General features: G+C 42.4%; 2 protein-coding genes across 5 annotated transcripts in view; one reads left to right on the forward strand and one right to left on the reverse strand.

The window, feature by feature from the left end:
* LOC115136742 (multidrug and toxin extrusion protein 1-like) lies at positions 1–12,072 on the forward strand. Of its 4 annotated transcripts, none has more exons than XM_029672489.2 (18): positions 1–255; positions 622–723; positions 978–1,046; positions 1,558–1,706; positions 1,958–2,000; positions 4,237–4,281; positions 4,372–4,469; positions 4,602–4,699; positions 6,896–7,009; positions 7,255–7,322; positions 7,632–7,740; positions 7,872–7,947; positions 8,260–8,329; positions 9,284–9,416; positions 9,682–9,776; positions 9,872–9,914; positions 10,060–10,314; positions 11,521–12,072. In XM_029672489.2, the coding sequence occupies exons 1-17, from the start codon at positions 97–99 to the stop codon at positions 10,302–10,304; spliced, it is 1,716 nt and encodes a 571-aa protein (XP_029528349.2). In that variant the 5' UTR covers positions 1–96; the 3' UTR covers positions 10,305–10,314; positions 11,521–12,072. The 4 variants fall into 4 exon arrangements, with proteins under 4 accessions (XP_029528349.2, XP_029528347.2, XP_029528346.2 ...); XM_029672487.2 differs by having other exon boundaries at positions 11,980–12,067; XM_029672486.2 differs by lacking the exon at positions 11,521–12,072 and having other exon boundaries at positions 10,060–10,620.
* Positions 10,756–15,839, reverse strand: part of LOC115136741 (multidrug and toxin extrusion protein 1-like) — a 23,335-nt gene continuing 18,251 nt past the window's right edge. Inside the window, exons 14-17 of the mRNA XM_029672485.2 lie at positions 12,577–12,709; positions 12,215–12,309; positions 11,954–12,031; positions 10,756–11,850 (exon numbers count right to left, since the gene is read on the reverse strand). Of these exons, the coding sequence (XP_029528345.1) occupies positions 11,548–11,850; positions 11,954–12,031; positions 12,215–12,309; positions 12,577–12,709 (609 nt within the window). The 3' untranslated portion in view covers positions 10,756–11,547. The remainder of the gene's footprint in view (positions 11,851–11,953; positions 12,032–12,214; positions 12,310–12,576; positions 12,710–15,839) is intronic.

Raw genomic sequence — 15,839 nt, forward strand, 5'->3', positions numbered from 1 at the left:
CATCAGATCGGAAGTCTCACTCTGGCAGCTGGTAGCTAGAATACCACCTTGTTCTTACTTGACCATACAGACTTTTCTGAGTGACAGTCTTTAGAAATGGATACTAATGTAAATGTGGAGAGTAGGACGAATGGGAATGAAAGCTCTTCATATTCATTGACAATATTTGGGAACTGTTTGAGATGTATTCGCAGGTTGATTCCTGTTGACTTCAAAAAAGAAATGATTGAATTATCAACATTGGCTGGGCCTGTGGTAAGAAACATCTTCATTACATTTTACGTGTCCACAATTAATTCAGAGTTATATGAAACAGTACATTTCTAGATTCAATTATTATTGTTATTTATCAGTGTTTCTTATATAATTTTGAATTCACTTAAAGGCCACTGGCACACTGGCTAATTATAGATTACTGGCATCTGGCACACTATAGATGTTTTTTCATCGCTTCATCTATCACCTTGCCTGTTCAACCTGAATTACTTTGAATGACCTCAAACCATACATTTGATGCATGTACAACACTTCAGTGTTAGGCCTATTCACTACACAGATTCCGGATAGTATACACAACTACATCAACTGATTTATCAAATGTTGTGGTTGTATCGGCACCAGGTTATGGCTCAGCTCATGGTCTTTTTAGTGAGTTTCGTCAGTACAGTTTTCTGTGGCCATTTGGGGAAGACAGAACTGGCAGGGGTGGCTCTCGCCATAGCTGTAAGTATTGATTGACTTATGAGTTTAAATAACTTTTTTATTACAACAATTGTGGGTAATATTATACTGGGTACCAGTATGTTTGTGCCATAATATGACTTCTGCCACTTCGTGTCATGCTAAACATGATGTCACAAACAGACTGGTACCTAGCTGTGGTAATATTGCATAACTGTTGAAATTACAGCACACTATGAAATTTACAGTTTCAACCAATTTCAACATTTCTCAAAATCTCTGTTCTGGTCTTCCAGGTGATTAATGTTACAGGTATCTCCATTGGGTCTGGTTTATCATCAGCGTGTGACACACTCATATCTCAGGTAGGTATGAAACCTAGTCTGTTTCCTCCTCCTAACACAGACCACTGTCCCAAAAATGTTACCAATAGCATCGTCGTCATAGCTCTGGTCCAGGGGGTCCTACACAGCTTGTTATTGCTCAATATCAGTAAGCTGCATGTAATCACCACTGGGATTATTATTTGACCCTGTTGGTCATCTATGAACGTTTGAACATCTTGGCCATGTACTGTTATAATCTCGACCCGGCACAGCCAGAAGAGGACTGGCCAACCCTCATAGCCTGGTTCCTCTCTAGGTTTCTTCCTAGGTTCCTGCCTTTCTAGGGAGTTTTTCCTAGCCAACTTGCTTCTACATCTGTATTGATTCCTGTTTGGGGTTTTAGGCTGGGTTTCTGTACAGCACTTTGTGACATTGACTGATGTAAAAGGGCTTTATAAATACATTTGATTGATTGATGTAGCACCCTGGACCATAGCTACAGTATCCTGCCATTCCACTCAAAGATGAACTTGATTATTTCTCCCTGCAGACCTTTGGGAGCCGCAACCTCCTGAAAGTTGGGGTCATTCTACAGAGAGCCATCCTCATTCAACTTCTGGCCTGTTTCCCATGCTGGGCTATTCTCATCAACACAGAACCCATCCTCCTGGCTGTCAAACAGAGCCCAGAGGTCGCCAGGTAGGTCAGACTCTTCCAGTCACTGCACACAGTTACCCCAGATCTAATAGACATCTAAATGGCACCCTATTCCTTACATAGTGCGGTACTTTTGACCAGGGCCCATAGGGAATAGAATGATATTTGGGACACAGGCTATGTCTGTGAATGTGTCTGTTTTCTGTGATTCACAAGTGACATGTAGAGATTGGTTTGTAGAATGTGATTACTGTTTTGGATCATTCTGATAGAGCTCTCTTATGTCACTTTAGGTTGTCTCAGATCTATGTGAAGATTTTTATGCCAGCACTCCCAGTGAGTACATCTATCTACCCAGACACACGTGAACACAGTCGATTAAGCAGTAGTGTAAAATAAAAATACTTTAAAGTGCTACTTAAGTAGTTTTTGGGGTATCTGTATGTTACTTTACTAGCCTATGTTACTAGCCTGTTCAACTTCTCTTTCGTGTCATCTGAGATCCCCAAAGATTCAAAGCAGCTGCGGTCATCCCCCTCTTCAAAGGGGGAGACACTCTAGACCCAAACTGCTACAGACCTATATCTATCCTACCCTGCCTTTCTAAGGTCTTCGAAAGCCAAGTCAACAAACAGATTACCGACCATTTCGAATCTCACCGCACCTTCTCCGCTATGCAATCTGGTTTCAGAGCTGATCATGGGTGCACCTCAGCCACGCTCAAGGTCCTAAACGATATCTTAACCGCCATCGATAAGAAACAATACTGTGCAGCCGTATTCATTGACCTGGCCAAGGCTTTCGACTCTGTCAATCACCACATCCTCATCGGCAGACTCGATAGCCTTAGTTTCTCAAATGATTGCCTCGCCTGGTTCACCAACTACTTCTCTGATAGAGTTCAGTGTGTCAAATCGGAGGGCCTGTTGTCCGGGCCTCTGGCAGTCTCTATGGGGGTGCCACAGGGTTCCATTCTTGGGCCGACTCTCTTCTCTGTATACATCAATGATGTCCTTCTTGCTGCTGGTGAGTCTCTGATCCACCTATTCGCAGACGACACCATTCTGTATACTTCTGGCCCGTCTTTGGACACTGTGTTATCAACCCTCCAGACAAGCTTTAATGCCATACAACTCTCCTTCCATGGCCTCCAACTGCTCTTAAATACAAGTAAAACTAAATGCATGCTTTTCAACCGATCGCTGCCTGCACCTGCCCGCCCGTCCAGCATTATTACTCTGGACGGTTCTGACTTAGAATACCTAGGTGTCTGGTTAGACTGTAAACTCTCCTTCCAGACTCACATCAAACATCTCCAATCCAAAGTTAAATCTAGAATTGGCTTCCTATTTCGCAAGAAAGCATCCTTCATTCATGCTGCCAACCATACCCTCGTAAAACTGACCATCCTACCGATCCTCGACTTCAGCGATGTTATTTACAAAATAGCCTCCAATACCCTACTCAATAAATTGGATGCAGTCTATCACAATGACATCCGTTTTGTTACCAAAGCCCCATATACTACCCACCATTGAGACCTGTACGCTCTCGTTGGCTGGCCCTCGCTTCATACTCGTCGCCAAACCCACTGGCTCCAGGTCATCTACAAGACCCTGCTAGGTAAAGTCCCCCCTTATCTCAGCTCGCTGGTCACCATAGCAGCACCCACCTGTAGCACGCGCTCCAGCAGGTATATCTCTCTGGTCACCCCCAAAATCCAATTCCTCCTTTGGCCGCCTCTCCTTCCAGTTCTCTGCTGCCAATGACTGGAACGAACTACAAAAATCTCTGGAACTGGAAACACTTATCTCCCTCACTAGCTTTAAGCACCAGCTGTCAGAGCAGCTCACAGATTACTGCACCTGTACATAGCCCATCTATAATTTAGCCCAAACAACTACCTCTTCCCCTACTGTATTTATTTATTTAGCTTCTTTGCACCCCATTATTTCCATTTCTACTTTGCACATTCCTCCACTACAAATCTACCATTCCAGTGTTTTACTTGCTATATTGTATTTACTTCGCCAACATGCCCTTTTTTGCCTCTACCTTATCTCACCTCATTTGCTCACATTGTATATAGACTTATTTTTCTACTGTATTATTGACTGTATGTTTGTTTTACTCCATGTGTAACTCTGTGTTGTTGTATGTGTCAAACTGCTTTGCTTTATCTTGGCCAGGTCGCAATTGTAAATGAGAACTTGTTCTCAACTTGCCTGCCTGGTTAAATAAAGGTTAAAATAAATAAATAAATAAATACAATCTGTAAATTACATAAACCAAAAATATTGTGCCTTCTGGTTTGCATAATATAAGCTATTTCAAAATATTTATTTACTTTTGATACTGAAGTATATTGAAAACCAAATACTTTTAGACTTTTACTCAAGTAATATTTTACTGGGTGACTTTCACTTTTACTTGAGTAATTTTCTATTAAGGTATCTTTACTTTTACTCAAGTGTGACAATTTGATAATTTTTCCACCACTGCAATTAAGATAATAATGAATTTATCATGTCAATAACTTACTGAAACATGTTCATCATACATTTTTTAACAGGCCACTTTTATTTACCAGCTGGAGGCCAGATATCTACAGAATCAGGTTAGAGCTAACCTAGACCTCAGTCAGTTGCCCTGCAAAGAGAATAATCCCCTGACCATTTGATCTGAATGAAGCTTTATTGTCCTTCAGGGAATCATATGGCCGCAGGTCATCACAGGTGTGGTGGCTAACCTACTGAATGCCCTCATCAACTACATCTTCCTCTATGTTCTGGGCCTGGGTGTAGCGTGAGTGTCATCCCCAAACAGTGATTATTCTCTCACTACCATTACCATTGAGGGCTATAGGATGGGATGGTAATTGTTAGCATTGAGGGCTATAGGATGTAATGTATGTTGTGGATTGTTTTCGGGTGACAGTGGGTCTGCGTGGGCCAACACCATCTCTCAGCTCTCTCTTGCTGTTATGCTCTATAGCTACATCATATGGAAGGGACTACACAAGGCCACCTGGGCAGGTGAGACATGATTACACTAAAGTAGATCTTATACCACCAAATCCACAAACTCTTTGAACTGTCTGTGACTTGAATGGACCCCATACAAAGTGATGCATAATATGCATTTATTACAGTTTTTTCCAACTGCTTACACACGTTTTCAAAACTGTCTCATTGTTTCAAAACTCTACACACAATTCCCAAAACAGTCCAGGAATTGATAGGGGGGTGCTAAGCTACGCTCCATCTCTTCTCCGGCCTGGGTCTGGCTACAATACTATACTATGTCCACATCACAAGATACGTTTTCTCTTGCCAAACATGGAGGGAAGTATCTCCTAGCATGGCGTATCCAATCTTGGACAGAGGCAACCTCTATGTCCCCACATGCGTCCTCCATTACCTGGAGTAGCAGCATGCGGGCATAGGGTTAGCCATCATACACTTTCCAGCGCCAGGCTGAGAAGAATTCCTCTATGGGATTTAGAAAAGGTGAGTCTGGGGGTAGGTACAAAACTACAAATTGTGGATGGGTGGCAAACCAGTTTTGGGCCAGAACAGCCCGGTGAAAACTAACATTGTCCCATAAAACCACAAATCTAGCAGGCTCCTGATCTGGATCAGGGACAAGCATTGTGTAAATTGCATCCAGAAAAGTGAGCATATGGCCGGTGTTGTACGGACCCAGTGTGACATTGTAATGGAGGACCTCGTTTTGAGTGATGGCAGCACACATAGTTATATTACCCCCACGCTGTCCAGGGACATTGCTAATTGCCCTCTGTCCTATTACAATTCTTCCCCGGCGCCTGGTTTTGGTGAGGTTGAAGCCAACCTCATCCACATAAATATATTCATGGCGAATTACATGGGCATCCAGCTCCAATACTCTCTGTAACAGACAAAAGGATATACCGATTAGTAAATATGGTATGTCTGAAGTACTGGAAGTAGTGTTGCATACATACCTCTACAAAGTCATGTCGCATATTCTTGACTCTGTCAGAGTTTCTCTCAAATGGCACCTTGTAAAGTTGTTTCATCGTCACTCGGTGCCGTTGGAGGATGTGTTGTATGGTGGACAGGCTTACAGCATTGATGTTGTTAAATATGGTGTCATTAGTCAAGATATGTTCTCTTATCTCTCGAATCCTAATTGCATTGTTGGCCAAAACCATATTTATAATTGCAGTCTCTTGTACATCTGTAAACAAGCGTCTTCGTCCTCCATGATGTCTTTGCCTTTCCACTCTGTACAGAATTCAAACACAGTATGTGTTCAGCATAGGAACTGTAAACAATGTACAAAAAAATGTAGTACAGCATGATAACCAACCTCATTCATTCAATGCAGTGCAGTAAATGGATGGCTTAGAGTTACAAATGTTTATGCAATACTATGCAGTCATACGTATTTTACAGTACATTATTGTAATGCTAAAATAGTCATTAGATAGTTGCATACCTGTTCTCATTTCTGAAGGTTCGAGTTATGGACGCCACTGTAAATCGACTCAAGTTGGTCAAACCGTGGTTGATCACATGATCAACAAGTGTTGCCCTAATTTCATCAGAGATGGCTCTCCTTCCTTCTCTTCTTTGCCCTAGTCCTCTTCTTCCTCTTCCTCTCCCTCCTACTCCTCTTGCTCTCTGTCCATTGTTGGCATCCATTGTTCAAAACAGGTAATCTGACCTTTGACCTATTTATAGGCCTATACTACAGTAAAGCAGTGATTGGTTAGTGATCAGTTAAGCTATTAGTGTTTGCACAAGTGTGTGTGTGTGTGACCTGGTGAGTAAGTGTAGCATTTTGATTGGTTGTGTTTGGAAAAGGAAAGCAAGTTAGATTTTTGTGTTTTAGGTAGAGAATTGTGTGTAGTGTTTTGAAAAAAGTGTTTTATGCAATTGAGAACTGAGTCAAAGGCTGAGAAATAACTTATGGTTTTGGATATTTAGTGTGTAGTTTTGCACTTTGAGTGAGAGGTTTCAAAAATCGTGTGACATGAAAAGATTTTGTGTGTAAGCAGTTGGAAAAAACTGTAATATGCATTTATTGAGGGACAGCAGTGCAATGTCAAACCAAGTGTGCTGTTTTTGGCTTCCTAATGCATTAACACAGCATGGTTTTGGTTCAGACCCAAACACCTTCTGTGAGAACATGAGCATGAACCTTTCAGTGAGGTTCCCAGTGTCTGAGCCTTGTGTTCCTTGTAGGCTGGTCTTGGGAGTGCCTGGAAGACTGGGACACATACGTCCACCTGGCTATTCCTAGCATGATCATGCTGTGTGTGGAGTGGTGGACCTATGAGATTGGAGGTTTTCTAGCAGGTACGGCAACAGATGGAAGCAGGTCTATTTGGTGTCTGGTTATTTAGTTATTTAGCTATCTGGTTGTTTTGCATTGAAGTCTATGAATGTCATTGAATGTCTCTCTATTGTTATTTGTTTTATGTGAAATGGTGTTCTAGATTTGACTGTTTGCTTGTGGGTATTTCTACACATTACACACTGTTTAGATGTTACAGTGTTTCTGCTTTGGTTTGATATCCTGTCTCACTACCTCTCAATGGCAGGTCTGATAAGTGAGGTGGAGCTTGGAGCACAATCAGTCGTCTATGAACTGGCAAACATTTGCTACATGGTAAATATATAGTTAAGACTTTAAAAAAAACTTTTTGGCAAATGTTCATCCATCATACCATATTTTACACTAGTCACATAGAGAGTAAGCCATGTGTGTGTGTGTGCGTGTGTGTGTGTGTGTGTGTGTGTGTGTGTGTGTGTGTGTGTGTGTGTGTGTGTGTGTGTGTGTGTGTGTGTGTGTGTGTGTGTGTGTGTGTGTGTGTGTGTGTGTGTGTGTGTGTGTGTGTGTGTGTGTGTGTGTGTGTGTGTGTGTGTGTGTGTGTGTGTGTGCATGCGTGCGTGTGTGCGTGCATGTCTGTGCTGTCAGTTCCCTCTAGGGTTCAGTGTGGCAGGCAGTGTGAGGGTGGGCAATGCTCTGGGGGCTGGAGATACAGAGCAGGCCAAGCTGTCTGCCAAGCTGGCCATGTTCTGTGCTGGTACGTGTGTAGACCTCAAATAATATGTCAAAGATTGACAAGAGAAAATAAAGCATTAATACGATAACTAAATGATACGTTTCACTGAAGAAAGGTGTTCAGTCTATGGATGACCTTTTGTCTCTGTCCAGGGTCAGTTTCTGTGTGCTTGTCGGTTCTTGTTGGGATACTGAAGGACAAAATCTCCTATGTCTTTACATATGATGAGTGAGTAATGTAGTCTGTGGTAATTTACCACTACAGATTTGCTTCTGTGGCTTTGGGAACTGTTGTTCATCGCCATGACTTTGCAGTTTGTTGTGTTTTAATACAACCCTGGTGTGTTGTAATGTATCTGTGTATGAGCGTGAACATCGATGACCTTTTTTTATGACATAGCTAAGTCACTCACTGTAACACAGAAGTACACAGTCATGAACTTTGCTTACAAATTCCTTCACACTTTAACTAGGGTGAGATGCCTCTGTCATTGATTTACATAACTGAATGTATTTCTTCCCCCTGAATTTCTACCAACAGGCAGATCAGAGAGAGGGTTGCTCAAGTTATGGCTTTCTACGCCCCTTTTCTTCTGTTAGATGCAATATCGGTAAGGAGTCAATGCTGCTACTGTATCACAGCTCCCTTTACTCATCACATCACAGATCCACTCTTTATAATATCAAAGGTACTATTATAACAGGTACAGTGCATTAAGGAAAGACTTCTTCCACATTTGTTACATTACAGCCTTATTCTAAAATGTATTACATTATTTCCCCCCTCATCAATCTATACACAATACCCCATAATGACAGAGCAAAACCAGGATTACATATATATATATATATATATATGACATTTACATAAATATTCAGACCCTTTACTCAGTATTTTGTTGAAGCACCTTTTGGCAGCGATTACAGGCTTGAGTCTTCTTGGGTATGATGCTACAAGCTTGGCACACCTGTATTTGGGGAGTTTCTCCCATTCTTCTCTGCAGATCCTCTCAAGCTCTGTCAGGTTGGATGAGGAGCGTCACTGCACAGCTATTTTCAGGTCTCTCAAGAGATGTTCGATTGGGTTCATGTCTGGGCTCTGGCTGGGCCACTCAAGGACATTCAGAGACTTGCATTATCTTGGCTGTGTGCTTAAGGTCATTGTCCTGTTGAAGATGAACCTCACCCCAGTTTGAGGTCCTGAGCATTCTGGAGGAGGTTTTCATTAAGGATCTCTCTGTAATTTGCTCTGTTCATCTTTCCCTCAATCCTGACTAGTCTCCCAGTCCCTGCCACTAAAAACCATCCCCACAGCATGATTCTGCCACCACCCTGCTTCATCTTAGAGATGGTGCCAGGTTTTGTCAAAGGTTATGGTGCCAGGTTATGTCAAAAAATCTGTTTTTCGCTTTGTGATTATGGGGTATTATATGTAGCTTGATGAGGATTTTATTTGATACATTTTAAAATAAGGCTGTAACATCAAGGGGTCTGAATACTTTCCGAAGGCACTGTATGTTTGTAGTACAACAGTAACTGGGTCTCTGTTTCTCCTGGTTCCCCAGGCTGCCTCAGGTAGTATTATAAGGGGTGCAGGTAAGCAGAAGGTTGGGGCGATATGCAACATCCTGGGTTACTATGGGGTTGGCTTTCCTATTGGAGTGTCCCTGATGTTTGCTGCCAAACTAGGAATCATGGGTAAGAACATCTATAAATGTGTTTCACATTTTGTCCTTTGAATTTATGGAGTAATATTTCATTCCTTTTTCAGTCTTTTGATTGCTCCCGTATTGCACCTAGGCGCCTGACTGTTTCGTAATTTAACAACATTACATTGTTGGTTTGTGTGGCAAGGTGACAAGTTGGCTAAAGCAAAGACAAACTGGTGCCAATCTCCCTACTGCTTCCTTCAGGTGTCTTCACTTCTTTGACTGTTACCGTTATGCTTTGTCTCCACCCCCAGGCCTGTGGACCGGTCTGTTTACCTGTGTGTTCCTACAGTCCTCCTTCCTCATCCTCTACCTATCCAGAATGAACTGGAAGAAAGCCACTGTAGAGGTGAGGGAACAAAGGCACAACACTCAAGTCTTTATTTCATTTCATGTAAATGCCTTGGAGAGGATATTCATGGTGATGTGTTGGGTTGTTTGCAGGCCCAGATCAGAGCTGAGGTACAGGGGAACTCTACAGACATGGGTAAGAAAGTCTCAGTTTAATCATTGACCCTTCACTTTACTCATTCATCATCATATCTCTTTACATGGCTTTACAAATGTATAATTTTATTATTGTTTATGGAAGAATCAATGCTCTGTCTAATAGGTGTGTTTCTGTGTGACAGACATGGCCCCAGAGGCCCAATCAAATGATATAGCTCCCTGTGAGGGCCACACAGACAGAAATGCCCTGGCTGAGGATGGGGCTGATGCTGACGGTGAGGTTGGGGACAGGGTGGCCCTTAGCAAGACGGAGGCCCTTCTGGCCCACAGGGCCCTGGTTATGCGGAGGGGCCTGGCTCTGTGTGTCATGCTCTTCATCCTGGCCCTGGGAATCATCATCAACCTACTGCTCACCAACCTCACTTGAAGAACACAGAGTGAGTTCCAGAGAGGATGGGTTCCAGAGATAGCTCCACTCAACCAGAGTGGTCAGAGGACCACCTAAGCAATGATACAGAGAAGATAGGACTGGATAGGAGCTGGCCAAACTATGGTGCCAAATTGTTCCAGTACTGTTGGTCTGTGAGGAGCCAACGGATTATATATTCTGGATCTTTTCATTTCTCATCTGAATGAAATTGTATCACATTGTCTGAGCTGATTACACAAACCAATCAAACCTAATGTTTTCTCATGGTAATAATATAGTGCAAACCAAAAAGTAAAGACAGACTCACACTGTACCATCCAAAATGTTTGTATTCCATTCTATTAATTAATTCCAAAAACAGTGGTGTCATACCCATAGGGGGCCCAAAGGCACATACCCCCTTATAATAAAAAATGTAAATGAACTACTTAACTTTTTTAAGCCAACGTTTTATCCTAATTATTTATAACAAGATCTGTCAGCGGTATTTTGCGGTGGGGGCACACCGACTGAACCAATACCCCCCCCCCCATTCTTCCTCATAAGTGTTTCCTTCCAAGGTGCACAGAGGAAAGATATACTTAGGCAGGAAGCTAGAAACTCTAGTGTGTGCAATATCATCAGTGGAGGATAAGAGAGAGAGAGTGTAGAGTGACACACACAGCATTTGATTTGATTCTAGCTGCCAGTGATGGGCAGAAGGGTATGTTTGTAAATTAATTTAATCAAACTGTGTAGCCTATTGATTCCTTCTTGAAGTTGGCTTTAGCTAGCCAGCTAGATAGGTTCCCAACCTCATAACTAAACTCTAAGAAAAATGGGTTCCAAAAGGGTTCTGCGGCTGTCCGCCTAGGATAACCCTTTTTGCCATTTTTGGTTCCAGGTAGAACCCTTTTTGGTTCCAGGTAGAACCCTGGGTTATCCTAGGGGGACAGCTGCAGAACCCTTTTGGAACCCATTTTTTTTTTAGAAAAGCAAGCAATTACTAAATGTGCATCATTAATTAAAATGACAATTGAACAGGTAAAGAGGTATGCTTAGATAACCTATGCAGAAAAATATACTTTAAAAAATGTTTTTTTTACACAGAATTAGGCAAAATGACTATGGCTCTAGATTGAAGAAAAGGGCTGTTTCAGGTGTAATAATTGGTGATATAACAGATTCACTGACACAGCATGTCTATGACAGCACCTCTATTGTCTTGTTACAGGGTCTGTTTGTCCCCCAGGTATTTCTCCTAGATGAGAACTGTTGACGGGGTGAGTTCAGGGGGGGAGGTAGTGGTAAAGGTAGTGTTGCTCCAGTCTACACTCAGATTGCTCCATGAGCTGATTGGTAGAGGCAGGAGAAGATGTACACTGGTCCCCACAGCCAGGATGACAATGGCAGCCAGTACAGTGAGACCTCTCCTTAGGACCAGCTGGGTGGTGGAGAGCAGTCCACTGGGGCTCCCATCCTCCCTCTTCACCTCTGGGGTCCCATTGCTTCCCCTGAGGTCTTCCTGGCCCTCAGTACTCACTGAAATGTATCCATTCACTGTCTGGGTGTGGAAGCAGGCACAATCTGGGTTAGAACAATGTTATTCGCGAGAGTATAGTATAAATAATATAGAACATAGGACTGAGCAACATGTTTCTACTCACACTTCCACTGTTCTCTGTGTGGTCAGGTGCAACTATATTCCTCACCATATGTCCAGCCTTTCCAGCTCGTTTCACAGCCTGTCACAAACAGATCAACTCCATGATGCTCTCAACTGACAGCAAACCATTTCCTTCACCCGCCCCAAGCCACTACTATGCTTCACAGAAACCATAAAGATAGAGGTATGGGCTGTCAGTCTTTCAATCACCTAAGCCATTATATGTTCCAGATACGGAAGTGAAAAGACACTGGTGACGTACCTTCTCTGTCATTCTCTTCCAGTTGAGCCTGAAGATGACGGTGATGAAGAAAGTGGACTGTAGAATTACACAGATGAACAGGCCTAACCAGAACCCTGTGTAGAGGAAAAGGGAAAGGGGGAGAGGAGAGGAGGTTATACCGGCTTTGACCAAAGACACAGAACATTGTGTCATCTTCAATAAATAATACTCCCGCAATTCATGATTCTTGATTACTAGTGAAAGCAAAATATTTTCCTGAATTTGATCATGACCATACTTCTGTTGCAAGTATGTGGCAAGGCAGTAAGCATGAGCAAAGAACTCTGGTCTTGAAAAGGAATTGTGTTCGGTTTTCATAAAATTCAGAAATGAGTAAATACCTAGGACCTTGAGGCCAGCTGTGAACATCAAAGAGATTCCCAGTGGAAGACCCACACAGTAGTAGGTGATAAGATTAGCCATCGCTCCTATCTTCTGTTTGCCCGTGCCCAGGATGATGCCCATGCACACACACTGGAACAGACAGACAAATCTAAGATTAGTGGGTGTTCACAGAGAGATACACACACTGTTAGCTGGCGGTCAACAGGTTTCATGTCTCATCACTCATTCAACAAGTATTCCAGGATCCTGGAAAATTACATAGACGATCCCTCTTATTCCAACATACAGTACCAGTCAAAAGATTGGACACAGCTACTCATTAAAGGCTTTTTCTTTATTTTTGCACTATTTTCTACATTGTAGAATAATAGTGAATACATTAAAACTATGAAATAACACATATGGAATCATGTAGTAACCAAAATAGTGTTAAACAAATCAAAATATATTTTATATTTGAGATTCTTCAAAGTAGCCACCCTTTGCCTTGATAACAGCTTTGCACACTCTTGGCATTCCCTCAACCAGCTTCACCTGAAATGTTTTTCCAACAGTCTTGGAGGAGCTTCATGAGGTGGAATGGAATGCAATTTCAATTAACAGGTGTGCCTTGTTAAAAGTTCATTTGTGAAATGTCTTTCCTTCTTAATGCATTTGAGTCAATCAGTTGTGTTATGACAAGGTAGGTGTGGTATACAGAAGATAGCCCTGTTTGGTAAAAGACCAAGTCCATATTATGGCAAGAACAGCTCAAATAAGCAAAGAGAAACGACGGCCCATCATTACTTTAAGGTGTGAAGGTCAGTTAATCCGGGATCATTTCAAGAACTTTGATAGTTTCTTCACGTGACAGTGTCGCCATCAAAGCACCCCCACACCATCATACCTCCTCCTCCGCTTCACCGTAGGAACCACACATGTGGAGATCATCCGTTCACCTACTCTGCGTCTCACAAAGACACGGCGGTTAGAACCAAAAATCTCAAATTTTGACTCATCAGACCAAAGGACAGATTTCTAGTGGTTTCTTTGCAGCAATTCGACCATGAAGGTCTGATTCACGCAGTCTCCTCTGAACAGTTGATGTTGAGATGTGTCTGTTACTTGAACTCTGTGAAGCATTTATTTGGGCTGCAATCTGAGGTGCAGTTAATTGCCGATTTCTGAGGCTGGTAACTCTAATGAACTTATCCTCTGCAGCAGAGGTAACTCTGGGTCTTCCTTTCCTGTGGCGGTCCTCATGAGAGCCAAATTGTCAAAGACCCCAGCCACCCCAGTCAAAGACGGTTCTCTCTACTACCGCATGGCAAGCGGTACCAGAGTGCCAAGTGTAGGACAAAAAGGCTTCTCAACAGTTTTTACCCCCAAGCCATAAGACTCCTGAACAGGTAATCAAATGGCTACCCGGACTATTTGCATAATAATGTTTCTGCTGCTGCTACTACTCTCTGTTTATCATATATGCATAGTCACTTTAACTATACATTCATGTACATACTACCTCAATTGGGCCGAGAAACCAGTGCTCCCACACATTGGCTAACCGGGCTATCTGCATTGTGTCCCACCACCCGCCAACCCCTCTTTTATGCTACTGCTACTCTCTGTTCATCATATACAGTGCCTTGCGAAAGTATTCGGCCCCCTTGAACTTTGCGACCTTTTGCCACATTTCAGGCTTCAAACATAAAGATATAAAACTGTATTTTTTTGTGAAGAATCAACAACAAGTGGGACACAATCATGAAGTGGAACGACATTTATTGGATATTTCAAACTTTTTTAACAAATCAAAAACTGAAAAATTGGGCGTGCAAAATTATTCAGCCCCCTTAAATTAATACTTTGTAGCGCCACCTTTTGCTGCGATTACAGCTGTAAGTCGCTTGGGGTATGTCTCTATCAGTTTTGCACATCAAGAGACTGAATTTTTTTCCCATTCCTCCTTGCAAAACAGCTCGAGCTCAGTGAGGTTGGATGGAGAGCATTTGGGAACAGCAGTTTTCAGTTCTTTCCACAGATTCTCGATTGGATTCAGGTCTGGACTTTGACTTGGCCATTCTAACACCTGGATATGTTTATTTTTGAACCATTCCATTGTAGATTTTGCTTTATGTTTTGGATCATTGTCTTGTTGGAAGACAAATCTCCGTCCCAGTCTCAGGTCTTTTGCAGACTCCATCAGGTTTTCTTCCAGAATGGTCCTGTATTTGGCTCCATCCATCTTCCCATCAATTTTAACCATCTTCCCTGTCCCTGCTGAAGAAAAGCAGGCCCAAACCATGATGCTGCCACCACCATGTTTGACAGTGGGGATGGTGTGTTCAGTGTGTTGCGTTTACGCCAAACATAACGATTTGCATTGTTGCCAAAAAGTTCAATTTTGGTTTCATCTGACCAGAGCACCTTCTTCCACATGTTTGGTGTGTCTCCCAGGTGGCTTGTGGCAAACTTTAAACGACACTTTTTATGGATATCTTTAAGAAATGGCTTTCTTCTTGCCACTCTTCCATAAAGGCCAGATTTGTGCAATATACGACTGATTGTTGTCCTATGGACAGAGTCTCCCACCTCAGCTGTAGATCTCTGCAGTTCATCCAGAGTGATCATGGGCCTCTTGGCTGCATCTCTGATCAGTCTTCTCCTTGTATGAGCTGAAAGTTTAGAGGGACGGCCAGGTCTTGGTAGATTTGCAGTGATCTGATACTCCTTCCATTTCAATATTATCGCTTGCACAGTGCTCCTTGGGATGTTTAAAGCTTGGGAAATCTTTTTGTATCCAAATCCGGCTTTAAACTTCTTCACAACAGTATCTCGGACCTGCCTGGTGTGTTCCTTGTTCTTCATGATGCTCTCTGCGCTTTTAACGGACCTCTGAGACTATCACAGTGCAGGTGCATTTATACGGAGACTTGATTACACACAGGTGGATTGTATTTATCATCATTAGTCATTTAGGTCAACATTGGATCATTCAGAGATCCTCACTGAACTTCTGGAGAGAGTTTGCTGCACTGAAAGTAAAGGGGCTGAATAATTTTGCACGCCCAATTTTTCAGTTTTTCATTTGTTAAAAAAGTTTGAAATATCCAATACATGTCGTTCCACTTCATGATTGTGTCCCACTTGTTGTTGATTCTTCACAAAAAAATACAGTTTTATATCTTTATGTTTGAAGCCTGAAATGTGGCAAAAGGTCGCAAAGTTCAAGGGGGGTGAATACTTTCGCAAGGCACTGTATGCATAGTCACTTTAACCA

This window comes from Oncorhynchus nerka, linkage group LG11, assembly GCF_034236695.1.
Source record: "Oncorhynchus nerka isolate Pitt River linkage group LG11, Oner_Uvic_2.0, whole genome shotgun sequence".
Taxonomy (NCBI): Eukaryota; Metazoa; Chordata; class Actinopteri; order Salmoniformes; family Salmonidae; genus Oncorhynchus; species Oncorhynchus nerka.